The 27,651-nt window shown below is 47.0% G+C and overlaps 1 protein-coding gene across 1 annotated transcript in view; it reads left to right on the plus strand.

Moving 5' to 3' along the window:
- Nucleotides 1-27,651, plus strand: part of Tbxas1 (thromboxane A synthase 1) — a 240,363-nt gene that overhangs the window by 133,438 nt on the left and 79,274 nt on the right. The window contains exon 5 of the mRNA XM_045160556.1: nt 4,683-4,799. Within this exon, the coding sequence (XP_045016491.1) occupies nt 4,683-4,799 (117 nt within the window). The remainder of the gene's footprint in view (nt 1-4,682; nt 4,800-27,651) is intronic.

Genomic DNA, 27,651 nt, shown 5'->3' on the forward strand with positions numbered 1-27,651 from the left:
CATGCAAGTCAGATGCACAAGGTGGCGCATGCATCTGGAGTTCATCTTCAGTGGCTGGATGCCCTGGTATGTCCATTCTCTCTCTCCCTTTCTCTCTAATACATAAATAAAAATAAGACAATTTTTAAAAAAAGAAATGCAGATAGTCAAAGCTGGTCATGTGAGCTTTCAGAGGGAAACAAGGACTTCACTGGGAATTGGACTGGAGGCTGTTTGTGGAGTATTCTGACAAAGACTCTGGCTGCCTTCTGCCATGTCCTGAAAGCACATGAGACTGAAGGCGGAAGTAACAGACTGCGTTTTTCAGTGAAATAAATTTCAAGACAGCATGGTATATAGGTTGTGAATGGTGAGTGATCACTACTCATAGCCAGGGTTATAATGAGAGAGAGAGAGAGATCAGAAAGACATGAAAAAAAAAGTGCAGATTGGGGAGGAAATGGATGTGAATTCAGTTAAAGTTGTAGACAGGGGGGTAAGGAGGATTTGGACAAAGCAGCTTTAATTGTTAAAGAGGTCATCAAAATTAAGGATAAGGTGGCTAGAAAGATGGCTAAATAGTTGTAGACACTTGCTTGCAAAACCTGGCTGCTGGAGTTTGATTCCCTAGTGCTCATGTAAAAGTTAGATGGTGCATGCCTCAGGAGTTCATTTGCAGTAGCAAGAAGTTCTAGTGGATCCATTCTCTCTCTCCCTCCCTTTCTCTCTCCTCACAAATAAATTTTAAAAAATTAAAGAGAAACCTTGCACTTTGCACTGGGATAATAGGCAAGGTGCCATGGGCAAGACCCCACCCACTAAATGTTTCAGGTGTAATAATACAAATGCATTTGAAAAACTTCCTTTTGAGAAGAGTGCTTAAGCAAAGAAAGCCTTGGGGTACTGGGCTTGAGCAGGGCCACCAAGGGAAGGTGTTTTCCCTGGAGACACACAGGGCCTACTATGCCCGTAGTCCAAAGGGACCAAACTACATCCCAGGCTGGTATCAGAACTTGACTTTATCACCCACAAGGTGCTGGGTTGGCAAGCATGTAGAGATCAAGTTACTGGGTCATAGAGGCTTACACCAAGGTTGCAGAAGGCAGCTGAGGCCAAACAGTGTGAGACAGGGTTGGTTGCTCCACATGGGTCTCCTAGGAGGACTGGGTAAGAAACTGTAAAGGTGAAAGCCACGTTGCAATGGAAACCCCAGGGTATTGGGTATGACCGAGATGTGGGATGCTTACTGAGGAAAGCTATAGGCACTGTGTGGACTCTGCCATAGAAAGAGGCCACATGTGCCGCAGGAGGGGCTGGGCTGCCACTACCCAAGTCCTTTGGAGTATGGGTGATGCCATCTTTAGTCCCAGAAACTGAACACAGCTTCAGACTTTGGCGTTTGCTAGGTTTTGGTCTCATTTTGGCCTTTCTGTGCACCCATTTCTCCATTTTGGGATGGGAATGTTTACTTGTTTTTATTTATTTATTTATTTGAGAGCAACAGACACAGAGAGAAAGACAGATAGAGGCAGAGAGAGAGAATGGGCGCGCCAGGGCTTCCAGCCTCTGCAAACAAACTCCAGACGTGTGCACCCCCTCGTGCATCTGGCTAACGTGGGACCGAGCCTCGAACCGGGGTCCTTAGGCTTCACAGGCAAGTGCTTAACCGCTAAGCCATCTCTCCAGCCCGTTTACTTGTTTTTGATTTTACAAGAGCTCACAGCTAAGACATTGGATCTCAGAAGAAACTTTAGACTTCAGAACAGTTAGAACTGTGAGGCTATGGGAACTTTTGAGGTTGGGCTGAATGTATTTTGCATTAGGAGATGGCTATAAGTCTATAGTTGCCAGTGGAAGAATGTGATGGGTTGATGTAAATTGTTCCCTATAGGCTCATGCATTTGAATGCTTGGTCCCTAACTGGTGGTGCCATTTTAGGAAGTTGGGAGACCTTTAGGAAGAAGGGGGGATCTTACTGGAAGAAGTGAGTTGCTCTGGGGCATGGTCCAGGTTTCTGTCCCCTCTATACTTTCTGGTCCCCTGAAATATAAGTAAGAAGCTGTCACAGGCTCTCACCACCACCATGGGGCTGCTCACAGCCATGCCTTCCCCATCATGGTAGACTGTATCCCTTCAAGCCATGAACCAAAATAAACCTCTTCTCCCTCATGTGGTTTCTTTTTGTTTGTTTGTTTGTTTGTTTTCCAAGGTAGGGTCTCACTCTCACTCTAGCTAAGGCTGATCTGGAATTCACTATGTAGTCTCAGGGTGGCCTTGAACTCACAACAATCCTCCTACCTCTGCCTCCCGAGTGCTGGGATTAAAGGCATGCGCCACCATGCCCAGCTCATGTGGTTTCTTATCAGGTATTTGATCACAACCACGAGAAAATTAAATAACACACATGACATTATTTAATATTGTCCGACCATCTGACAGCTCTTTTGAAAAGACAAATTTGCTGTTCTTTTTCTTCAAGTCTGCATCTAGAAATGAAACACTACTGTCATCATTGCCCCTGACCTTGGACATTTTTTAAAAAAAATTGATAATTCCAGTGGACCGTCTTTGCTGGAGAGAGATGTTTGAGGGTCATAATAACATGGTGCGTGGAGATTGTAGTCTTTCCTTCACCTGTGAGATAAAAGACAGCAAGGACCCAATCCTCAGGTCTTAAGGATGGATCCAAATGCAGTCAATCTTGACCCTGCTTCACAACTGATTCTGTCTTACCAGCGCCACATAAACCTTCATCCCCTTTCTTCCTAGTGAAAAAAGGTTTAGGAGTGTGGCTCATGATGGGGCTTTGCCACTCTATAAATACACATAATGTATGAGTTCCTCCTTTGACTCTGGAACCTAAATAAACAGATTATGTTCCAAAAATTCCATAAAACCATCATTTAGTGGCCGTGGCACTCCTAAAGCATTTCATTCTAAATATAGAGAGGTATTTCTCTGCAGAAAAATATCCCAGCAACTTGGTTCTAATATATAATTAAACCCTCTAGATATCTGCAGTTATGTTTTATGGCTTATTTTGAGTGTTCATATTTTATCAGAAAATTATAATTTTCCTCTAAATAGGAGTCTTTTACAAGGCATTTGAATTATGATGGCTGGCTTCACATTTCAACTATAATTAAAACAGTGAAAAATCACGAAACTACAGGGCCTGGGCTCCTGAAGACTGCTTGGTCCCGTAATCCCCTTGTATGCTAGGGCCTGGGGGTCACACTGAGTGACAGGACCCCATGTGTGACCACTGCTGGCCCTGGACTGGAGGAGAGTGAGTGGGGAGGGGGAGAAGGTGGCGGCAGGCTCTTTTGAATACTTGATGTTCCACTGACTTGTCCTCAGAGAAGCCCTTCTGATAGGTCAACCCCTCCATGCCCCCATCCACACCCCATCTTTCCCTTCACAAAGCTCACTTTCTCATAAACGCCACTGATGATATCCATTTGTCAGCTTATGGGCTTACTCTATGCTTCCCCTCTCGATTGCAAGTTCCATGAGGCCTAAGTCAAAATCTCTCTTACTCATTGCTATACAACTAACTTCTGGAATTTTGTGTGAGCTTGCTAGGGAGACCGAAGCAAAGCGCCCCAGGCTAGGGACCACATACACAGGAAGCATGTATTCGCAGTTCTGGAGGTTGGAAGTGTGAGATTGCAGTTGGTATCATCTGTGGCCTGTCTCCTTGGCTTGGATGACTTTCTTCTATGTCCTCACATGGTCTTCTGTCTGTGAGGGTCCATGTCCTAACCTTATAAGAATTATAAGAATACCAGTCACATGGATGATGGCTTACCCTAATGACTTTATTTTACTTTAAATACCTTTTAAAGGCCCAGCGTCCAAATGAAGTGACATTCTGGGGTTCTAGGAGTTAAGGCTTCAGTATATGAAGTTTTGGGAGGCACAATTCAGCCCAAAATACATATAATAGACATTCAACAAATGTTTGTTGGTTGAGAAAAAAGAAATAATGGGGCTGGAGAGATTGCCCAATGGTTAAGGTACTTGTTGCAAAGCCTGATGACAAAGGTTCAATTCCCCTGGACCCAAATAAAGCCAGATGCTCAAAGTGGTGTGTGCATCTGGAGTTCATTTATAGTGGCTAGAGACCCTAACGTGCCCATTCTCTGTCTGTCCCTCTCCTCTCTCTCTGCTTGCAAATTTTGTTTTAAAAAGAAACATATAAGGAGAAAAAAGAATGAATGCATGCAAAACACAGAAACATTGTGGCAGGCCTCTTGGAAGCAGCTTTGCTGAGAATGAAGGACACTTCTCTTCTCTTTCTCCCTTCCCCATCCAGTTCCCAAAGACCTGATACATGAATCTGGCAAATCTCAACCTAATCCAGTCATCCAAATCTCTTGCACAAAATCCAAACCTCAACCCCAGGAAGCCCATGCTGGTCACCCTCAGGGTCCTCAGGAGAGGACCTCCGGGGCACACAGGTACCGCTGAGAGGCCCATACTATGACAGAGCAGACTGGGCCAGCCGAGGCAGCCCGCCTCTTGGTGTCTTGGATCCTGGTCCATGAGTGTCCTAGTTTTCTTCTGTATGCTTGTAAGAGAAATGGAAGCTCTGGCCACGGGCGGACTTGAACCAGGGGTTTATTATCACGAACGCGTTCTGCCACCAAGGTGGCTTTGGCTCCCTGGGCGCTGACCTTCTCCTTGTTGCTTTCCACCAGGCGTCGGGGTTGGAGCCCAAGCCAGTAGCCAACAGCATCCTGTTCTTACGTGACAAAAGATGGGAAGAGGTGAGAGGTGCCCTGACTTCGGCTTTCAGTCCAGCAAAGCTCAATGAGGTAAGAGGCGGGAGACACAATCTCTTCCCTGAAGGAGCAGGCTCCTCTCCGAACAGTGATGGTGAGCCAAATGGAATGCAAGACTTGTTCAGGCGGCACATCAAAGTGTCCTGCCCACTGGGGCCCTCAGCCTCTTGATTCTGCCAAAGCAGAGTGTCTTCCATTCCTCCAGCGTCCCACATGCCCAGGTGCCATAAATCAGTGGTGAGTCAACAGTGCTGCACTCCTGCTGCGTCCTGAGATACTGCTTAAGGCACCTGGGAGAAAAAAATGGAGCCCTATTTCTCTTGCTTCCGTGTATAATGGATCATCTGGGGAGCCTGTCATATACAGATTCTTACCTAAGAGGTCTGAGATGGAGTGGGAGCTAGTACTACAAGCCACCTACTGGGTGAGGCCTTGGGTTCTGAATGGTGAAGCGCCTTACCCAGCAAGGAAGTGAAACCAAGTCTTGGGAGAGGGAAATGTTGGCTATGGGTTATTGAGCGAGAGGGAGTAGGGATGTCCTGGAGCAGGAAACCAGGCTAGCAACCAGGCCAGAATTAGCTCTGGAGCCAAGTTGGAGACAGAAGCAGGCTCTGTAAAATCACAAGCTCTTGCAGGCCCACCTTTCCCTACCATCTAGGCATCTTAAAGTTCGTATTGGGCTGGGGAGATGGATTAGCGGTTAAGATGCTTGCCTGTGAAGCCTAAGGACCCAGGTTCGATTCCCCAGAGAAGCCAGATACACAAGGTGGCACATGCATCGAGTTTGTTTTCAATGGCTAGAGGCCCCTGCGCACCCACTCTCTTCCCCGCCCCGCATCTTTCTCTTGTTCTCTTCCTCAAATAAATAATAGGGCACGCAAGCTGGCATTTATTTGCACTGCCTCCAAGACATATTTCTCAATCACCTGAACCCAACTGCTGACTTCGTGTCTGGCTTCATGAGCCCTCAGTGGCTGGTCTCGCTTTGGTGCCTTTTGGTCTGAATTTTGCAACAACTCACGAGGGACAACTTGGACCCTTTTGATGTGGAGGGACTCCTCTGTGTGAATCCAGGTACATGGGCAGCTTCAGCACAAGTGACCTTCCAGAGCTTGGCCGCAGTGCACCTGGATGGAATACACCATGCCTGATCCAGAAGATCGGGGCTTGGAATAGGCTTGACACACGAAAATTCCTCTTAGTTTAGTCTGAAGATGTCCTCCCATGCTGTCCTCACTGAAATTCTATAAGTCTTCTGACGTCAGAGTGCCATGCTACCCGCTATCCAGCTTGATTCCCAGAAACCAGGGGCACTGCCCATTTTCTTTTTCCTTTTTTTTTTCTTATCTGTGTGTAACTTCAGGTGTGCACATGCCACCGCACACGCGTGGGGGTCAAAGGACAGCTTCAGGTACCAGTCCTCTCCATCCCCCTTGTTTGAAACTGGGTCACTTGTCCACCAGGCTAGCTGGCCCATGAGCTTCCCATGGGGACTCTACTTCTCTCATCTCATCTCATCTTAGGCATGCTGGGATTAAAGAGACTCTGCTAGCTCCAAGCTCAGACATTCACACGTGTACAGGGGTCACTTTATCCAGTGAACCATCTCCCAGGCCCTTCACATTTTGTTTGATTAATTAATTGCAGGCAGAGAGAGATAGCAAGGAGAGAGAGAGACAGACAGACAGAGTGGGCCCACCAGGACCTCCAGCTGCTGCAAGCAAACACAGGCACCACTTTGTGCATCTGGCTTTATGTGGGTACTGGGGAGTCGAACCAGGGTCTTAGGCTTTTCAGGCAAGTGCCTTAATGGCTGAGCCATCTCTCCAGCCCTCAGTGAGATTTTTGTTGCATTTCTGTTGTAGGCAGATATTAGCAGACTTAGAGGTCATCAAAGGAAGGACCCCACCTGCTGTCTCCCTGACGTGGAAAGGAGATAGTGGGGGTCTTCAGTCACTCACTTAATCAAAGACCACCCCTCCCCTAAAGACACAGAAAGAGGTGGGAGGAATGGGTGTCCCCTTCATGCAATAACGTACTCTACATGTCCCCAGAGTCCTTCCCTGGGTGCAGTTGTTCCCAGGTCCTCTGTCACTCCTGAGATCCAACCTATAAACTTTTCCTCCTTTTTCCTTTGGATGTCTGCTGAAGTCCGAAGCATGCTTGTTTTGACACGTTGAGATTTTTTTCACCTTTTTCTCCATAAATATCCTCTGCCTTTCTCCTTGTCATCCACGTGCCTCATTTTTCATGGTTGTGAGAGAAAGGCCTTAACCATATAAAAATCTTCAACGTTTCCTTTGGGACACAGCGTAGTGTGTTACTACCCTGTGTGTTATTTTATTTATTTATTTTTTAATATTTTTATTTATTTGAGAGTGACAGACAGAGAGGCAGGCAGAGAGAGAGAGAGAGAGAGAGAGAGAGGGAGAGAATGGGCGTGTCAGGGCCTCCAGCCACTGCAAATGAACTCCAGATGCGTGCGCCCCCTTGTGCATCTGGCTTATGTGGGTCCTAGGGAATTGAGCCTCGAACCGGGGTCCTTAGGCTTCACAGGCAAGCGCTTAACTGCTAAGCCATCTCTCCAGCCCCCCTGTGTGTTATTTTCGTTCATATTCACACAGCTGAGCATGTCAGGTACCACTCTGGGCTTTCCATTTACAACACACTTAATCCTTACCACAGCCCAGTGAGGTACACACTCTGAATTCTCTCCATCCTCATTTTACAGAGGAGGAGACTGAGGACCAGACATAATAAGTAGAGAGCTCCATTCACATAGCTTTGTAACCAGCAGACCCAGACGAGAACCTCGCTCCGGAATTCTCTGCACACGTGTGACTGCTTCTTGGACCTGTGTGTGATTTTCAAATGGCTTCCGGGTGAGGGAAGGGAAATGGAGCCCACAGGACCTCTGCAGAAAGTTGGAGAGTTTAAAGCAGCGAGTTTGTTTCCTGGGAGGCATGTAGGGACATCTACTGGGAAGAAGTTAGCTGTGTAGGTATGGAGCTCAGGTAGGAAGAGAGGAAAAAGTCAGGCGTGGTGGCACACGTCTTTAATCCCAGCACTTGGAAGGCTGTGAGTTTGAGGCCACCCTGGCTACATAGTGAATTCCAGGTTAGCCTGGGCTAGAGTGAGTCCCTACCTTGAAAAACAAAAACAAAAAAGGGGGCTGGGGGAGCTATCTAATACATACACACACACACTCACACACACACACACACACACACACACACACACACACATAGTGAGGTCACCCAGGGAGTGTGCATAGTAAAGGAGATGAGGTTTCTGGGAAGAACCACTTTGAAGGCAGGAGCAGGAGAGAAGTGACTTAGGAAGGACAGGCAAAGATGGAAATCAGATGGAACTATTTCAGGAGCGGAGAGCCATCAGAGTTTAAATACCGCTTCACTAGGAAAACAAAACAAAACACAGGAACAAAAACATGCAGGACAAAAATAACTTTTTGTGATCTGTCAGACCAATGTAAGTGTGTTTCAGGCCCTGTAGGTCATGTGCCCGGTGGTTTTCCCTTACCCACAGAATAGATGGTGCTTCTGCTGCTACAGGGGCCCTCCCAGAAACACACACATGACACACTCTCTTGACCTGTAGGAAAACGATGGGCCCCGAAGCCAAACTTTTGTTAGGAGAGGAGCGTCCTCTTAATTCTAAAAGCAGCTTCCCTTTGCAAATGAAAATGAGGTGAGGGGGCCGTAGGCGTGGAGGTTGCTCTAAGTCATGGAGTAGATAGGACACGGGATACCACAAAATATAGTTTCTAATCTGTGGAAGAAAACATCCACGGAGAGAAAAAGCACAGCAAGGGCTGGAGGTTAAGGGCTTAGTGGTTAAGGCACTTGCCTGCAAAGTCAAAGGACCCAGGTTCAGTTCCCCAGGACCCACAAAAGCCAGCCACATATGCTTCTGGAGTTTGTTTGCAGCAGCTGGAGGTCCTGGTGCACCCATTCTTTCTCGACCTACCTCTATCTCTACCTGCCTCTCTGTCTCTCTCAAATAAATAAATAAAAATAAAACATGAAAGAAGTTTTTTTTTAAATAAATTTTTTATTCATTTCACAACAGGAGAGAGAATGGGTGCACCAGGGCCTCCAGCTACTAAAAATGAATTCCAGACTCATGTGCCACCTTGTGCATCTGGCTTATGTGGGTCCTGGGAATTGAACCAAGGTCCTTTGGCTTTGCAGGCAAACGCCTTAACCGTTAAGCCATCTCTCCAGCCTGAAAGAAGTTTTTTAAAAAGGCAGAGCAGGTTACCTGACTGGAGTGCCTGATTGTCTCTTTCCTCAACATATGTGGCCCCATTGGTTTCTGGATCTTGGGACTTTAACCCCCAGCTACCTTGATCTCTAGGTCACTGGTTTTCATTGTGTAACCCAGAGCTATATTACAATTAGCTGGCTGAAAATTAATAATTCTTGATGGGCGTGGTGGCTCATACCTTTAATCCCAGCACTCGGGAGGCAGAGGTAGGAGAATCGTCATGAGTTCAAGGCTACCCTGATTCTACATAGAGAATTTTAGGTCAGCCTAGGCTAGAGCAAGACCCTACTTCAAAAAAACCAAAATAAATAAATAAATAAATTTCATAATTCTGAGGCTAGTCATGGTGTCTCATACCTATAAGTCCAGAACTCAGGAGGACCGTGGGTTTGAAGTTAGCTTAAGCTACAGAGTGAGAACTTGTCTCAAAAACAAGCCAGGCATGGTGGTGCATGCCTTTAATCCCAGCACTGGGAAGGCAGAGGTAGGAGGATCACCATGAGTTCGAGGCCACCCTGAGATTACATAGTGAATTCTAGGTCAGCGTGGGCTAGAGTGAGACTCTACCTTGAAAAACCAAAACAAACAAACAAACAAACAAACAAACAAACAAACAAACAAGGGCTGGAGAGACGGCTTAGCGGTTAAGCGCTTGCCTGTGAAGCCTAAGGACCCCGGTTCGAGGCTCAGTTCCCCAGGTTCCACGTTAGCCAGATGCACAAGGGAACGCACGCGTCTGGAGTTCGTTTGCAGAGGCTGGAAGCCCTGGCGCGCCCATTCTCTCTCTTTCCCTCTATCTGTCTTTCTCTCTGTGTCTGTTGCTCTCAAATAAATAAATTTTAAAAAAAAGTTCCACAGAAACAAACAAACAAACAAACAAACAAACAAAAACATCCAACTACCCCAAGCACCATGGAATCAAAATATCTAAGGGCGACAGAACCTGTGGGTCTTATGAGTCCTGCATGACGCTGTTGAGAGCTCATACGGGAAGCCCCCGTGTTCTACTTGGTTCCCCCCACATGGCATCTCACACCTGCTGCTTCCCCAGGCCCAGGGGACCCCTTTCCTGCTCTTATTTCTCTCTGAGGCACTAACAGTCTGTTTAGTTTACTTATTCATTGTCCATTGTGTCTCATTCTGTTAGATGTGTGCTTCTGGAGGACAAAGTTCTCTATTCTTTTTTGTTTTTCCTGGGCTTTCTGTACCTTTAACTGCATGCACTAGGTACATAATAGTCGTTCAATAATGATGGCTGAATGGCCGGATGAAGAACCAAAGGCCCGAGAAGCACTCTGTCTGTTCTGATGAATGCCACATGACAAGAAAAATAAAGAGGGAATCATTTTATTGAGAGAAATCCAAGAAGAGGATGTGACGAGTGGTTAGCTTTCTCTTCAGAGAATCACGAGCATAAACACAGGAAAATAGAAAAATCGGGTCACAAAGCAACAAAGAGGAAAATGAGACATGGAGACAGAGGGCAGGTCCACAACGGCTGCAAGGATTTGGGCACTTTTTCCTGCAAACAGCTGTGAAATATCAGTAGCTGCAGTCCTTTTGGAATTTGTAAGTAGCTTCAGGACCTATGTCACCAAACTTCAGTTTATTCTTGAAACAAAGGTCTTGGAATTCTGAGGCTTTCTCCTTTAGAAAAATGTCCTTCTCTACTTGGGTCTATAAGTGCCATGGATGGCACTGTCTTTATTTATGTGGGTATTAGTTTGCCTTAATCACCAATGCTTGGAGCTGCCCTTAGATCAGCAGCACGCGCGCATATGTGTGTGTGTGTGTGTGTGTGTTTTGAAATGCTGGGAATCAAGGAAGGCCATATTTTCATTTAAAAATAAATTGGTTTTGCACTTCAATCTTACCGGGGATAATATGTGGAGAGAGACAGCCACTGCAAATTTTATGGCTACATCCTCGATGCAGGAAGAAGAGGCCATCAGAATCAAGACCAGTGGCAGACAAGTTATTGGGATTTATTTGAAAGGATCGGGGAGCATTGCTGGAAAAAAACAACTCTGTGTGTGTGTTGGTGTGTGTGTGTGTGTGTTTGTGTGTGAGTGTTGGTGTGTGGGTCAGAGGTTAATATCAGTTGTCTTCATCTATTGCTTCTCCACTTTATTTTTAGGAGACAGGGTCTCATACTGACCCCAGAACTAATTGATTTGAGTAGACAAGGCAGCCAGTAAATCTCAGGGATCCTCCTGCTTCTGCCACCACAGCTCTGGGATGCCACTGTGCCCAGCATTTTATGTAAGTGCTGGAGTTGCAAACTGAAGTGCCCATGCTTGTGCGGCCAGCACCTCACCCAACAGCAACCCCACCCCCACCCCCGGGCCTCTGGTTTCGTTTTCTACTTGATTAGGAAATAGTCTGCTTGGTTTACTTCCCAGCGTTTCTACCCCTTCCCCTCCAAAAGTCAAACGTCTGCTTTTAACAAGGCATTCAGGTTTATTTAGATTTTTTCAGTCCCTGACTAAGTGAGTATCCTGAGATTGTATAAAACTTTATCATGGGCAAGGAAGTAACTAGACTGAATTTCAGGAAACAACATTAATGTGAAATTTGTACTTCTCTAGGGGAACAATATTAATAATGGGGTGCCCTGGGGTCTCAGGTTAGGACCTGTTTTATTTTTAAATTTTCGAACTCATCTGAAAGAGAGAGAATACAGTGAAGCCTAGACTTTAAGTCTACGGAAATAACTTTCAGAGACTCTTGTAACATTAGAAGAATCCACACATGAGTGACAGGTGACCTTCAGTGTAAGCAAGAATAAAGAATGCATGGAGGAAAATGGTATCTAAGTTGTACTGGTGTGATGGTGTGCTTCTCCCAAAGGCCCCTTGTGATAAAGATATGATCCCCAAGGATGGAAAGATGGCTTAGTGGTTATGGCATTTGCCTAAAAAGCCAAAGGATCCCAGTTCGACTCCCCAGGATCCACATAAGCCAGATACACAAGGGGGCGCATGTGTCTGGAGTTCGTTTGCAATGGCTGGAGGCCCTGGTGCACCCATTCTTCCTTCTCTCTCTCTCTCTCTCTCTCTCTCTCTCTCTCTCTCTCTCTCCATCTTTCTCTCCCAAATAAATAAATTTTATATATATATATATATATATATATATATATATATATATATATATATTTAAAAAACACATGATTCCCAGAATGGCACTATTGGGAGTTGGTAGGAGTTCTAAGAGGAGGGATCTAATAATGGTTCTTTAGGTCACTAGAGGTGACCTTGGAAGGGGTTGTGAGACACCCCCCCCCAAACCATCTGTCTCTTTTTAAAATTATTTTTACTCTGACAGAGAGAGATGTAGAGAAAGAGAATGAGCACACCAGGACCTTCAGCCTACTGTGAATGAACTCCAGACTCCTGCACCCCTTGTGTGCATGTACGACATTGCGTGCTTATGTCACTGTGCATTTGGCTATGTGGGACCTGGAGATTTGAACATGAGTTCTTAGGCTTTGCAGGCAAGCACCTTAACCGCTAAGCCATCTCTCCAGCCTCATCTCCGCCTCTTTTAATTTCTGGGCATGCATAGGGAGGTTTTGCTCCACGTATACTTCTTCTGCCAAGATGTGCTCTCTCTCCACAGTCCCAAAGCAATGGGGCCAGCTGATCATGGACTGGAGCCAAAATAAATGTCTTTTCTGTGTAAATTAATTTTTCTCTGCTATAGTGGTAAAAAAAAAAAAAAACTGATTAATACAACTACCAAGGAAAGGATTGGAAATCACCAAGGATGAAAAGGCCTCCATGATCAGGTAATCTGATGAAATAGTCAGATCATCTCTGAGATCCTCAATATACTTTAGTCACTAAAGTCTTGGGAGAGACCTTTGATAAAGAAATCTACTTAACTTTGTTTATAATGGGATCACAGAAGTTTATAAAAGACAAAAACATGGGGAATTAATGCCATAGTCTCCTATTGAGAAAAATGAGATTATTAGGCTCTGGGTCTCTGTAGGTAGCTTCCATGGAGAGTCTCCTCCTCTCGTGTCTGTAGGTGAGTCAACCCTATGTGTTAGCATATTATTAAGCTTTGCATCACTACAATGAAATACCTAAGGCAGATAATTTATTAAGATAAAAGGTCTATTTGGCCCATAGTTTTGCAAGCTCAAAGTCCAAGATCAGGCAGATGATAGAAGGCACAGCATGATGGAGGGCATGTGGGGGCAAATAGCAAATGGTCACATCTTGAGCCAGAGCAGAAAAAGAGAGAGAGAGAGAGAGAGAGAGAGAGGGAGGGAGAGAGGGAGAGTGTCCCACAATCACTGTAAAGGCATACTCCCAATAATTTAAGGACCTCCCATTATGCAGCACCCCTTAAAGATCGCAGCACCTCCCAGTACCAGCAGCCCAAGGACCAAGCCTTTCCATACAGACCTCTCACAGACCCTCCAGGCCCAAACTCTATCAGGAGGCCGTTGTGTTCTCAGTCCTTAAAGCCCAATATAAATAGTGGGTATTTTCTCCATGGCCCAGATAACCGAGGGCTGAGAAGATCTAAGAGACCAGGCAACTTCATGGGTGAGAGCCGAGCATGGTCATGTCCGTGTCACTGGAGAGTGGGTGAACCAGTCACATGGTGGGTTTCACACTGCCAGACAAGCAAGGAAGGCTGGCATCTCGCACAGCCCCGAGAATGCAGCTTTCTGCCTAATTTTTCACTTTCATCCAGATGTTTCCTGTCAGGAAGGCACAGTCAATAATGTATGACTCTTAGAGACACAGGCATATGTGCTTATATTATTCCCTATAGGCCTTTCCTGCCTTGGATAGACATATTACTCCAGAATGACGACAATTTTTTAAAAAAAATTCAAATTGATATAGCCAGCTTATGAGTGAAATGCATAGCTATGACCATTTCAGTGCAAGAGTCTTTGCAGAATTACAGTCATCATGGCAGTTTTGTTTGGCCTTTAAATTCCCAGCGTAAACTCTTTAGACAGTCACGTACAGGGACTCCTAAGGCAGAACACAATTTTCCAATAATGTCAGGCAAGCAGCTTTCTCAAGGCAGCGTCAGCCTCCAGCGGTCTATTTTTAATATTTGCTTTTATTTCTTAATCCTTCTGAACAATAAAAATGAAAGTCATTATAACCAAGTGTGGCTGTGGTAATAAATACTTCAGAGTCCAAAAATACATTGTCCCTGCCTGACCAGTTGCCCATTTTCCAGACTGTCTGGGTATTTATCTAGCAGCGTGAGACCATTATCCTACAGCTCAGTTGTATTCCACTGATACCTAATCTCCTAATTAAAATTGGTATAATGATGGACTGTTTAAACTCTAGTTAAAATGTTCCTTTTTTTCCCCATTTGCAGAAAACACACTCCTCATCATGGGTACCCCATCCTGGGTTATAATTTGGCTTTCTTTTGCTAGAATCATAATGTCACTCCAACTTGCCACTGGTTAAATCCAAAAGAGCATCTAAATGTGCCTTAGAGCTTGGCTATTGCTTCCGTTGCTTGGCAACACCAGCAGCCACTTCCTCATCGGGGTGAGTTCTAATTGGCCCCAACTCTTGACAGGAGTCACTGACTTATTAGAAAAGACACTTGATTATTCACCTAGGTGGTTAGAGCTGATACTGATCAGCAGGGAATTTTGCATAAAAATGAGTCTTAGATGCTTTTAATATCTGGGTGGCTTTTAGCAGTGGTGTAAGTGGAAAAAAGGAAGTGGTAAGTTTCATTAGCTAGAATGAATTTTTCATTTGTTAGTCAAGAGTTCAGAGCACTTCAAGGTATTCATTTATTTTTAAAAGCAACCTTCAGTAGCTCACCCTCATTTATTCAGAAAATCCCCCCCCCCCCTGACTTCTGTTCTAAGCTGCAATTCTCCATAGGCCTTCTGTGTTGGTCAGCTTTCCATTGCTATAACAAACACACGAGGCAAGCCACTCAAAAAAGGAAGGGTATTTTGACTCTGTTTTGGAAGTTTCAGTCCTTGATCAAAAGCGGTTAAGGGCTTGGCTGAGAAGCCTAAGGACCCCGGTTCGAGGCTCGATTCCCCAGGACCCACGTTAGCCAGATGCACAAGGGGGCGCACGCGTCTGGAGTTTGTTTTGCAGTGGCTGGAGACCCTGGCGCGCCCATTCTCTCTTTCTCTCTCTCTCTCTCTCTCTCTCTCTGCCTCTTCCTCTCTCTGTCTGTCGCAGTCAAATAAATAAATAAATAAATAAATAAATAAATAAATAAATAAGATACACTGCTGCTGTTGGGGGTGAGCCAACGCAACAAGGTAGGAGCCCAAGCACAGCGCATGCAAAGCCCCTCCCGGCAGAACCAGGAAGTGAACGAGCAGGCAGGAAGCAGAGGTCCCACAGTCCATACCTTTAAGGGTACACCCCCATAACCTGAGGACCTCCCACTAGGCCTTTCTTCTTAAAGGTTCCACCACTTCCCAAGAGTATCATGAGGCTGGAGAGCAAATCTTTTGCACATAGGCTTTTGAAAGGGACATTCTAGAGCCTAACTGTAGCACCAATAAGGAAGAAGTGTTACATTTTTACATGTATTGTTTTCTGTCCTTAAGAGGTTTATAATGGGGCTGGACAGATGGCCCAGCGGTTAAGGCACTTGCCTGCAAAGCCTAAGGACCCACATTCAACTCTCCAGATCCCACGTAAGCCAAACACACAAGGTGAGGCAAGTGCAAGATCTTACATCCCACTGGGTGGCACAAGCATCTGGTGTTTAATTACAGTGGCTGGAGGTCCTGGTGTGCCAATTCTGCACTTACTCTCTCACATAAAAAACGGCCAGGGGCTGGAGAGATGTCTTAGTGGTTAAGGCACATGCCTGCGAAGCCTAAGGGGCCCAGGTTCGATTCTCCAGGTCCCACATAAGCCGGATGCACAAGATGGCACATGAATCTGGAGTTCGTTTGCACTGGCTAGAGGCCCTGGCATGCCCATCTTCCCTCTTTCTCTCTCTCTCTCCTGCTCTCTGTCTCTAATAAATAAATGATAAATCTTTTAAAAAAAACAAGTCTTTTTAAAAAAATAAATAAATAAAGGCCAGTCTGTTGGGCTTGCCTCAAAGAAAACAGATTTAGAACGTGGATGGGCAGTGAAGCATGTCCATTGCTATGGTGTGACCAAGTAGTAGAGAAGAGTGACGGGGTTCAACTCCTACTTTAAGGAACGGAAAGCACTTCGGGGGGACAGGGAGTAGTCTGAAGGTACAGCAGCACAGGATACACTTGGGGGATGGGGGCTTCACACTGGCTGGAACACAGCGTGCATGGAAGACCATGGGGAAAGAGAGAGGGAGAGAGAGGGAATTGGAAAAGTGGGTTGAGATCCACAGAAACCACTGCTCTGTGCCAAGGGGAGTGTTTGGCACATATTCACTAGAAAGCCAGGAGCTATTAAACACTTGCAAGCGGAGGAGTGACCTACTCCGGACTCCCCTAGGGAAGAAAGAGGCTCCATTTTGCTGCTTAACCTCCAAGATGCCAGATGTTCCCCGGGCCCATGGGGCGCATCCTTCTGGAGCAGCTGAGGGAAACCGCAAAATGGTGGGTGTGTGTCCCCGGGAGCCTCCTCTGCAGTAGCCCCAAGGAGGCCAGGCTCCCAGGGACGGGTTTGGGATGGCCAGTCTTGGAGTCCTTCTTCATGTGTCAGTAAATGGCTCAGGAGACTCCCAATGGGGCGCCTCTCACTTTAGAAATGTAGCAACACAAAAGACGCCCTCCCCTTCCCGCTTCCCGCCCAGGAAGTATTTTTCACGTACCATGCAGATAGACTCCATTCTCCAAACTTCTAGACCTCCAAGGGATTTAAAATGGTGGGTTGTTTTCTTCTTTTCCAAGTTCATATCACCATCTCTGCATAGTTAATTATAACCTAGACGTGAATGAACTAAGCGGCAAAGGGAACATAGACCCTGATTTGGGTAGGCAAACAGCGAGCCAGGAGTCAGATAGTCTGGCATTCCAATTCTCACCTCCGTGAAATTATTTGGGCACAAAAATAATCAGATTCTCCCTTCACACAGTTCTCAAGTCAATGTGTGAAAGAAATAACAGTAAACATTGTTAGGGATGGGATGTATCGCAGCAAGTAAACGGGCTCAATGACCTGACCCTTTGTTGACCCACATTTGCCAGATGGCTGCTTTTTTCCCATGGTCCCAGTGGTGTTTATTGGTGTACTAGTTACTTTTCTTGTTGCTGGGATAAAATACCTGGCAAAAGCAACTTAAGAAGGGAAAGGTTTCTTTATTTTTAATGTACTGATTTTTAAAAATTTTTTCTTTATTTTTATTTATTTATTTGAGAGCAACAGAGAGAAAGAAAGAGAGAGAGAAAATGGGCAAGCCAGGGCCTCCAGCCACTGCAAACGAACTCCAGACACGTGCGCCCCTTTGTGCATCTGGCTAACGTGGGTCCTGGGGAATCGAGCCTTGAGCCAGGGTCCTTAGGCTTCACCGGCAAGCACTTAACCACTAAGCCATCTCTCCAGCCCTGATTTTTATATATATATATAACAAGGTTGTACACATAGACTCACCTCTCCCCTGCCTCAATTCTGCTGAGGGTCTTCTTTAGTGGGGTTATTGGTATTTATTGTGAGGACCAGGAGGCCTCAGTCAGTCTCTGCAGGGAGGGGGTGACATGGTGTCTCAGGCTATTCCTACCCTCCCTGAGGCTCTTACAATCTTTCTGCCCCCATTTGCTCAATGTCACTCCTTGAGCCTTGGTGGCCAAGATAGGATCTGATTTGGTGTTGCTTTCTCTGTAGACTCTGTATCTGTTTTTTTTTTTTAAATTAATTATTTATTTATTTGAGAGCGACAGACACAGAGAGAAAGACAGGTAGAGGGAGAGAGAGAGAATGGGCGCGCCAGGGCTTCCAGCCTCTGCAAACGAACTCCAGACGCGTGCGCCCCCTTGTGCATCTGGCTAACGTGGGACCTGGGGAACCGAGCCTCGAACTGGGGTCCTTAGGCTTCACAGGCAAGCGCTTAACCGCTAAGCCATCTCTCCAGCCCTGTATCTGTTTTTTGTGAGGTTTGAGTGACCATAGTGTCTGTCAGTCTTCAGGGAAGGGTTTATTTATTTATTTATTTTTATTTTTTAATTTTTATTAACATTTTCCATGATTATAAAATATATCCCATGGTAATTCCCTCCCTCCCCACCCCCACACTTTCCCATTTGAAATTCCATTCTCCATCATATTACCTAGGGAAGGGTTTATTTTGACTCATGGTCTGAGAAGAGTCATTGCCCATCACAACGGGGAAGGCATGGAGGTAGGAGAGTTAGGTCCCTACATTGCATCTGTGGTTGGAAGGCAGAGAGCAAACCGCAAGTGTGGCTGGGTAGAAAGCTCAATGATTGCCTGCAGGGACCCACTTCCTCCAGTGAGGCTCCACTTCCTAATGGTCCTACAGTTCTCCAAAATGGTGCCACCAGCTGGGGACCAAGTGTTCAAACATAAGCCTATGGGGGCACTTTGTTTTCAAATCACAAGCGTCCTCCCTGGAAGCCTAAAATGTCAGTGGAAAGATCACAGTTAGGTGCTTGGTGTGAGCTCAGGAGAGATTCAGGTGCCAGGCCTGAAGGCAAAAGTGGAACCCACAGATCTCAGTCTTTCCTTCAGAGCCAGTTTTGGGCAAACCACGCTGTCTCTTTGCTAAAGAAAGAAAGATGGACTGGGACATAAAAAGACAGGAGACTCTTGGGGGAATTGGTTTTTAGTATGGCTACAATGTCAGCCACTGGGCTAGGATGTTGAAGACGCTTAAACCATGTTCTCCAGAAGCAGGATGATCACTCTATTCCAGTGATAAGTGGCAAAGCCTGAACAAGAGTGGGGAAAGAAAGTTGAAGGGCCAGCTATAAGAAAGGAAGAAACACTGACATGATGAGGTCAAAGCATGAAGCCCAATGGGGAAGAACAAGAGAGGAGAGGAGAGGAGGGGAGGGGAGAGAAGAGAAGAGGACAAAATAGGAGAGAAGAGAGGGAGGGGATGAGAGAGGAGAGGAGAGGAGAGAGAAAAGAGAGAAGAGAAGAGAGAGGAGAAAAGAGAGGAGAAGAGGGGAAGGGAGAGGAGAGGAGAAAAGAGAAGAAAAGAGATGAGGAGAGAGAAGAGAGGAGAAGAGAAAGGGAAGGGGGAGAGGAGAGGAAAAGAGAGAAGAGAGGAGGAGAGAGAAGAGGAGAGCAGAGCAGAAGGAGAGGAGGGGAGAGGACAGCCTGGAGATGGCTCCTCCGCAGAACAGAGGTCATGTTTGCGTCACTCATTCCCTCCCGCTGGCTGCTTTATATATTTTCTCTCTGACCTTCATCATTGCTCTTTGAGGGAAGTACCATTATTCCCATTTTGCAGACAAGGAGATGAACTCACTGAGCTTAAGCAACTGTCAACTCAACTGCAAGGTGCTCAGGAGAGGAAACCTGGCGCCCACCCTGTGCACTCGCGCTCCCTGGAGCAAGTGCGTTTTGCCAAAGTTGGAGTCTTTCCCTTGAGGAAGGCCACTCGAGGGGTGGCATGAGCAGGGAGCGCCCCATCCTTCTCGTTAGCTGTCTTTTGGTCCATTGCTACCGAGCTCCCTCTCAGCTACTGGAATTCACTCTCTCGCCTTCTGTCTGCACCATGACTCACGCATTCCTCGGACACAGTTGGTAGAGTCCTTTTAAAGATGTGGTAGGGGGCTGGAGAGATGGCTTAGCGGTTAAGCGCTTGCCTGTGAAGCCTAAGGACCCTGGTTCGAGGCTTAATTCCCCAGGACCCACGTTAGCCAGATGCATAAGGGGGCGCACGCATTTGGAGTTCATCTGCAGTGGCTGGAGGTCCTGGCATGCCCATTCTCCCTATCTCTATCTGCCTCTTTCTCTCTTTGTCACTCTCAAATAAATAAATAAATAAAATTTATAAAAAAAAGACGTGGTAGGTGCTTGCGTTATAGAATAGAGGCTTTCCAAGATGAAGGGGCTGCTGTACCTGTCATCAAAGGCTACTCCTAGTTACCGAGTGGCCGCCCAGCCCCACGCTTGGCACCACCTCCACTTGGGGACCACCAAGGGGAGAGTGAGGACAAAATGGAAAATGCCCATAGGACTGGCTGTTGCACTGTAAACCTGGCTGTGCTCATCTGAGTCCGCAGCAACCTAAATGACAGTCGGGCATTTTCTCATCATTTCGGAGCCTGGGACAGGAGACCCGAGTCCCAGGAGTCTTGGCTTCTAGCCTGCCCCCCTTTCCTGGTTTGTGAGAGACTGCCATCTTGCTGTGTGACCGCAAGACCAGTTTTAGACACACAGGAAAACGAAGGAGAGCGTGTGTTCTGGTGTCTCTTCTTTTTCTGTTTGTTTTTTTTTTTTTTGGTGTTTTTTTTTTTTTTGGTTTTTCAAGGTAGGGTCTCACTCTGGCTCAGGCTGACCTGGAATTCACTGTGGAGTCTCAGGGTGGCCTCAAACTCACGGCGATCCTCCTACCTCTGCCTCCCAAGTGCTGGGATTAAAGGCATGTGCCACCACGCCCGGCCTTTTTGTTTTTTAAAAAATATTTTATTTATTGATTGATTGATTGATTTGAGAGAGAGGCAGATACACACATATGTGTGTGTGTGTGTGTGTGTGTATATATGTATACACATACATACATATATATATATATATATATATATATATATATATATATATATATATATATACACACACATATGTATGTATGTATGTATATATATATGGATAGAGAGAGAGAGAGAATGGGTGCACCACGGCCTTCAGCCATTGCAAATGAACTCCTGACATATGCACCACCTTGTGTATCTGCCTTATGTGAGTACTGGGGAATCAAACCTGGGTCCTTAGGCTCCACAGGCAAGTGCCTTAACCACTAAGCCATCTCTCTTTTCTTTTTCATTTGCATGTGCCTGTTATGTGTGGAGAGTGGACCTACGCAGCACCCCATCTCCTTGTCTGCAGTAGCAGGAGTGGAATGACGGGTCTTCCACACTCCATCTCTCTTCCTCCCGTTCTTACTAGAGCTGGAGTCTCTTCCTGATCCTAGGGCTTACACCAGAAGTGCTCCTAACTGCTGAGCCATCTCTCCAGCTCAGGTGTCTCTCTCATAAGAACAGTAATCCTCTCAGGCCAGGGACCTTTTATTTATTATTTATTTATTTTGAGGTTTGGAGCCAAGGTCTTACTGTGTGGCCTCTAACTCACAATCCTGCTGCCTCTGCTTCAGACTCATAGACATTTGGGGTCCCAAGCCTGACTGGGGGGCTGGGGGAGCTGTTCTTAGGAACTCAGTTAACCTTAATGATTTCCGGAGAAATTCCATCTCCAATTCAGCTACACTAGAAATTAGATCAACAACACGCACATTTTAGAAGGCTACAGATATTCAGTCCGTAACAACTCCAAAGAAGAAATCAATTTTTAAAAACCCAATAGTGTTAATATTTTATGTGATTGCGGGTGCAAAATATGGACACTTGGAAAAGGTTAGAATAAAACAAAACTAAAAATCACTCATTGTCCCACAAAGGTGAGACGTCACTACCAAATGAGAGTCTTTCTTTAGGATCTGAGCAGAGCTGTGACGTGTTCTCCTCCGAGAATGTGTGTACACATGCCACGTTTTCCTGCTTGTTTGAAAATTCAGAGGGAAGGCTACAGCGTTTGTACAAAGATTACACACAACCCTGCCCAACAGAGCTTTTGTTTGTATGCCACTCGTGTAAGAGTAAATATTCCACAACTGCAGTGTGTAATATGAGGAGGAAAACTTGAAATGATGGCCACTGGCCAACATACAGATCATGCTCCACTGTCTTATGACATTCTCTCCACAATGCCTCTTAAACCATTTTTCTTATTACATGCCCCATCTCATATCATATTAACCCAAATAAAAATGTCATTATCCATTCAGTATGACAGACAACAGACAGAGTCTAGTAGAAAATTGCAATCACGTCAGCCAGAAACAAAGCATTCTGGTCAAAAGCACGCGGCAGAAATGATGGTGGGCAGCTGGTCTGGGATCCTCAGTGCATTGTCCAGGCCTGAATTTGGATTCAGTATGAGTGGAGCATTCTCTCCCTCTCGCTCTCTAAAGATGGCATCAAGTGTTTAAAAAAATATTTTATTTATGTATTGGAGACAGAGAAAGAGAAGAAAAAGAGGCAGAGAGAGAGAATGAGTGCACCAGGGTCTCTAGCCACTGCAGAGGAACTCCAGACACACCCGCCACCTTGTGCATCTGGCTTAAGTGGGTCCTGGGGAACCGAACCTGGGTCCTTAGCCTTTGCAAGCAAGTGCCTTAACTGTTAAGCCATCTCTCTAGCCCTGAGTGGATATCTCTTAGCCCACAGGACATGCTTCTGAGGAGGTGTATATAAGCCAAATTTTATACTGCATCTCTTTTGTTATCTTACAGAGGCTTAAACTTGATATTTCTTTTTCCTACATACCATTTTAAAATTTTAGTTTTGACAATCATACATGTATATAATGTATTTTGATCTTATTCACCCACATTACCCTCTCTTACCCACTCCCATTCCTTCTTCCCAAGTCATCTTTTAACTTTCATGCTTTTTTTTTTGGTAACCCACTGAGTTCAATTAGAGTTGCTCACATGCAGATGAGTGAGGGTGGCTGTTCACTGGAGTGTGGACAGCTTACCAGTGAGGGGTCTGTTCACTGGAGTGTGGGCAGCTTACCAGTGAGGGGGGCTGTTCACTGGAGTGTGGGCAGCTTACCAGTGAGGGCGGCTGTTCACTGGAGTGTGGGCAACTTACCAGTGAGGGGGGCTGTTCACTGGAGTGTGGACAGCTTACCAGTGAGGGGGGCTTTTCACTGGAGTGTGGGCAACTTACCAGTGAGGGGGGCTTTTCACTGGAGTGTGGACAGCTTACCAGTGAGGGGGGCTGTTCACTGGAGTGTGGGCAGCTTACCAGTGAGGGGGGCTGTTCACTGGAGTGTGGGCAACTTACCAGTGAGGGGGGCTGTTCACTGGAGTGTGGACAGCTTACCAGTGAGGGGGGCTGTTCACTGGAGTGTGGGCAGCTTACCAGTGAGGGAGGCTGTTCACTGGAGTGTGGGCAGCTTACCAGTGAGGGGACTGTTCACTGGAGTGTGGACAGCTTACCAGTGAGGGGGGCTGTTCACTGGAGTGTGGACAGCTTACCAGTGAGGGGGGGCTGTTCACTGAAGTGTGGGCAGCTTACCAGTGAGGGGGGCTGTTCACTGGAGTGTGGGCACCTTACCAGTGAGGAGGCTGTTTACTGGAGTGTGGACAGCTTACCAGTGAGGGGGCTGTTCACTGAAGTGTGGGCAGCTTACCAGTGAGGGGGGCTGTTCACTGGAGTGTGGGCAGCTTACCAGTGAGGGGGGCTGTTCACTGGAGTGTGGGCAGCTTACCAGTGAGGGGGCTGTTCACTGGAGTATGGACAGCTTACCAGTGAGGGGGGCTGTTCACTGGAGTGTGGGCCGCTTACCAGTGAGGGCGGCTGTTCACTGGAGTGTGGGCAGCTTACCAGTGAGGGGGGCTGTTCACTGGAGTGTGGGCAGCTTACCAGTGAGGGGGGCTGTTCACTGGAGTGTGGGCAGCTTACCAGTGAGGGGACTGTTCACTGGAGTGTGGACAGCTTACCACTGAGGGGGGCTGTTCACTGGAGTGTGGACAGCTTACCAGTGAGGGGGGCTGTTCACTGGAGTGTGGGCACCTTACCAGTGAGGAGGCTGTTCACTGGAGTGTGGGCAGCTTACCAGTGAGGGGGGCTGTTCACTGGAGTGTGGACAGCTTACCAGTGAGGGGGGCTGTTCACTGGAGTGTGGACAGCTTACCAGTGAGGAGGCTGTTCACTGGAGTGTGGGCAGCTTACCAGTGAGGGGGCTGTTCACTGGAGTGAGGGCAGCTTACCAGTGAGGGGGGGTCTGTTCACTGGAGTGTGGGCAGCTTACCAGTGAGGGGGGTCTGTTCACTGGAGTGTGGACAGCTTACCAGTGAGGGGGGCTGTTCACTGGAGTGTGGGCACCTTACCAGTGAGGGGGCTGTTCACTGGAGTGGCGGCAGCTTACCAGTGAGGGGGGGCTGTTCACTGGAGTGTGGACAGCTTACCAGTGAGGGGGGGTCTGTTCACTGGAGTTGGACAGCTTACCAGTGAGGGGGGCTGTTCACTGGAGTGTGGGCACCTTACCAGTGAGGGAGGCTGTTCACTGGAGTGTGGGCAGCTTACCAGTGAGGAGGCTGTTCACTGAAGTGTGGACAGCTTACCAGTGAGGGGGGCTGTTCACTGGAGTGTGGGCAACTTACCAGTGAGGGAGGCTGTTCACTGGAGTGTGGACAGCTTACCAGTGAGGGGGGCTGTTCACTGGAGTGTGGACAGCTTACCAGTGAGGGGGCTGTTCACTGGAGTGTGGGCAGCTTACCAGTGAGGGGGGTCTGTTCACTGGAGTGTGGGCAGCTTACCAGTGAGGGGGGGGTCTGTTCACTGGAGTGTGGACAGTTTACCAGTGAGGGGGGCTCTTTATGGAGTGTGGACAACTTACCAGTGGCTGCACCCCTAAAGTCTTCCCCAGCAACCATGGACTACTAATATATCTACTCTGGGAGAGAGTGGGGTCTCACGCGCCCCTCCCCCAGCCATGATGAAATGTTAATGAGCTCAGTCTTCTGCAGAAACCAAAGCTGCCATGAGTCCATGCACGTAACAGCCACGCCATGCCCAGATGACAGCCTTTGCCAGCATCCCCCTGTCCTCCTCCAACTGTTAACATTCTTTCCGTCCCCTCTTTGGTGATGTCCCCGGAGCCTTGGTGGGGTGGTACAGACGTCCCGGTTAGGGCTGAGCACGCCATAGTCACTTATTCTCAGCACTGTCGTCAGCCATGTAAGAGCCCTTCGGGTAAGTTTTTTTTTTTTTTTTTTTTTTTTTGAGGTAAGGTCTCACTCTAGCCCAGGTTGACCTGGAATTCACTATGGAGTCTCAGGGTGGCCTTGAACTCATGGTGATCCTCCTACCTCTGCCTCCCGAGTGCTGGGATTAAAGGCGTGCACCACCACACCCAGCTTCCTTCGGGTATTTTTAAGTGTCTTAAACATATATTAAAAAAATTTTTTTTCAGTATCTAAGATTTGATTAAAACAGGATTCACTTGTACTGAGAGGGAAATTACACTCCTATGTGGGGAAATTACCCTCATATATGGGGGAAATACCCCACATATTCACCCCGCTATCTGCGGCAGCTGCTGCAGAGCTGGAGTTACTCAGCTGTGTGTGTTCGAGCCCAGCCCCTTCGGGACACTGCGCCCAGGCATGCTGACTTCCAGATTCATCCTGGGACCCAAAATAAAAGGCCTGGCTGCTCACGAGTCTTGGGGTGAGCTTTTTCCTCTTTTCAAGCTTCTGGGCTGTTCATCTCTAAGCCTCTGAGGTTTTTGTCACGGGTAAGGTTTTGGCCTTCCCACCCAGCTTAGCTGCTGCCAGTGTGGGCCCATAGACCACCTGGGTGTGTCTACTCCTCACCGTTTGCTTCTTAAGCTAGCCTCTCCTGCCATGCCCCTTTCTTTGGTCCATGCACTGTCCTTCAGCCCTCCTGACTTCTGAATAAGTATAATAACTCACAAAGATGATCCTTCTCAGTCTTGTTTCATTTCATCATTTTAAGTAAAGCAGACATGAATTCGAGTTTGGGGTTTGCATTTGAACCCTCGAAGTCCCAACTCAGTGCCACTAAACTTATTAAAATAATTGAAGGAAGGCAGGAGACATAACTCTGGCTCAAAGCACTTGCCTCAGAAGCGTGAAGAACAGCGTTCAGAAGCCACGCAAAGCCAGAGCCAGTGGTATCTCCCGACTCGCTTACAGCAGTGGGACGACCAGGAGAATCCCAATTCATGGTGTCGAAGCAAGAGAGACCCTGCTTCAAACAAGGTAGAAGGCAAGGAATGACACCCCGAGGTTGTCCTCTGACCTCTACACACGCACCATACCCACTGCACACTCACACAACAAAAAAAGAGAGTAATAATTGAAGAGAGCTAGCCAAATAAGATAACTAAAGAGATGTGGTTTAGCTGAGCATGGTGCAACACGTCTCCTATCCCAGCATCCCGGAGACTGAGGAAGGAGGAGCTCTGTGAGTTCGAGGCTAGCCTGGGGCTACAGAGAAATATGGTTTAGATACTACTGAGCTCTCCAAACAGTAAGGAAGATGCACATTTTGGGGGACTGATGACCCAGGAACCATTGTAAGGGACCCATATACGCATACACTTGTACCGATGGATTATTCTGTTGATGGTTTGTGAGAGTTGAGAGGAGAATGCCTCAGTCACAGAGTCACTAAGAGTTACTAAGAGCAAGTCAAGGCTGTCACCCTCATTCATCTCCTGCATGGCCTTCAGGATAGGAAGCAGAAGTAAATTGCACTTCTGTTTCAGCCAATCTCTGCAGATTACTGTTAAGACAGTGCTTGACTGAGACTACTTATGTTATGTGGCTAGACAAAGGACTTTTTTTTTGACAGAAAGAGGGAGAGAGAGATTGAGAGAGAGAGGGAATGGGCACGCCAGGGTCTCTAAGCACTGCAAATGAACTCCAGACACATGCACCACCTGGTGCATCTGGCTAACGTGTGTCCTGGGGAATCGAACCTGGGTCCTTTGGCTTTGCAGGCAAACACCTTAACTGCTAAGCCATCCCTCCAGCCCTAGACGAAGAACTTTGACTTCTATAGATACCCGAGAGAGCTGTCTAGTGGAGGTTGCAGGGGACTGGACTTGGATCTGTATACATTGTCATGGACCGGCACACTTAGCAAAGTTCAGATGAAACAAAAAAGGAATAGCCAGCCAGGTGTGGTGGAGCATGCCAAAAATCTCAGCACTTGTTAGGCAGAGGTGGGAGGATCACCGTGAATTCAAGGCCACCCTGAGACTACAGAGTGAATTCCAGGTCAGCCTAGACTAGAGTGAGACCCTGTCTCAAAAAAAAAAAGAAAGAAAGGAAGGAAGGAAGGAAGGAAGGAAGGAAGGAAGGAAGGAAGGAAGGAAGGAAGGAAGAAAACAGAAAAATAGGAAGAAGGAATGGCCAATGTTTGGCTTTTGACTTATGGGAATACCTCAGGCCTCAGACTTCACAGGGTCGCCTCCTTCAGACAGGGCTCCTACCACACAGCAGCTAACAAGTCCCTAATGTTGCACATCTGCCCACCACAGAGCACGTGGGGCCAGCTGGCACGGAGCTGTGGAAGGGAAGGGGTCAAACAAAGCCACATGTTCCCTCCAGCATCTCACCAACTGCCACCCAGACTGTCCCACTGTGGCCAGCATTTTAGGACAGCTCAGAGATGGTTCTGCCCAGAACACGGGACAAGCTGCATTTTACAGAAATCAGTGCAATAGAAATGGAAAAATCCACTGTTTCTTTTTCCTTTGTATATGTGTGCAGTGTGTGCATGCATATATGTGTATGCTAGTTTGTATGTGTGTGGGTGCACAAATGTGGGGGGGGGCACACACACCCATGTCTTCACATGCATGTGGTAATCAGACATTGAGACGGAGACAAGCGTCTTCCTCAC

Source organism: Jaculus jaculus, chromosome 10, assembly GCF_020740685.1.
Source record: "Jaculus jaculus isolate mJacJac1 chromosome 10, mJacJac1.mat.Y.cur, whole genome shotgun sequence".
In the NCBI taxonomy this organism is placed as follows: domain Eukaryota; kingdom Metazoa; phylum Chordata; class Mammalia; order Rodentia; family Dipodidae; genus Jaculus; species Jaculus jaculus.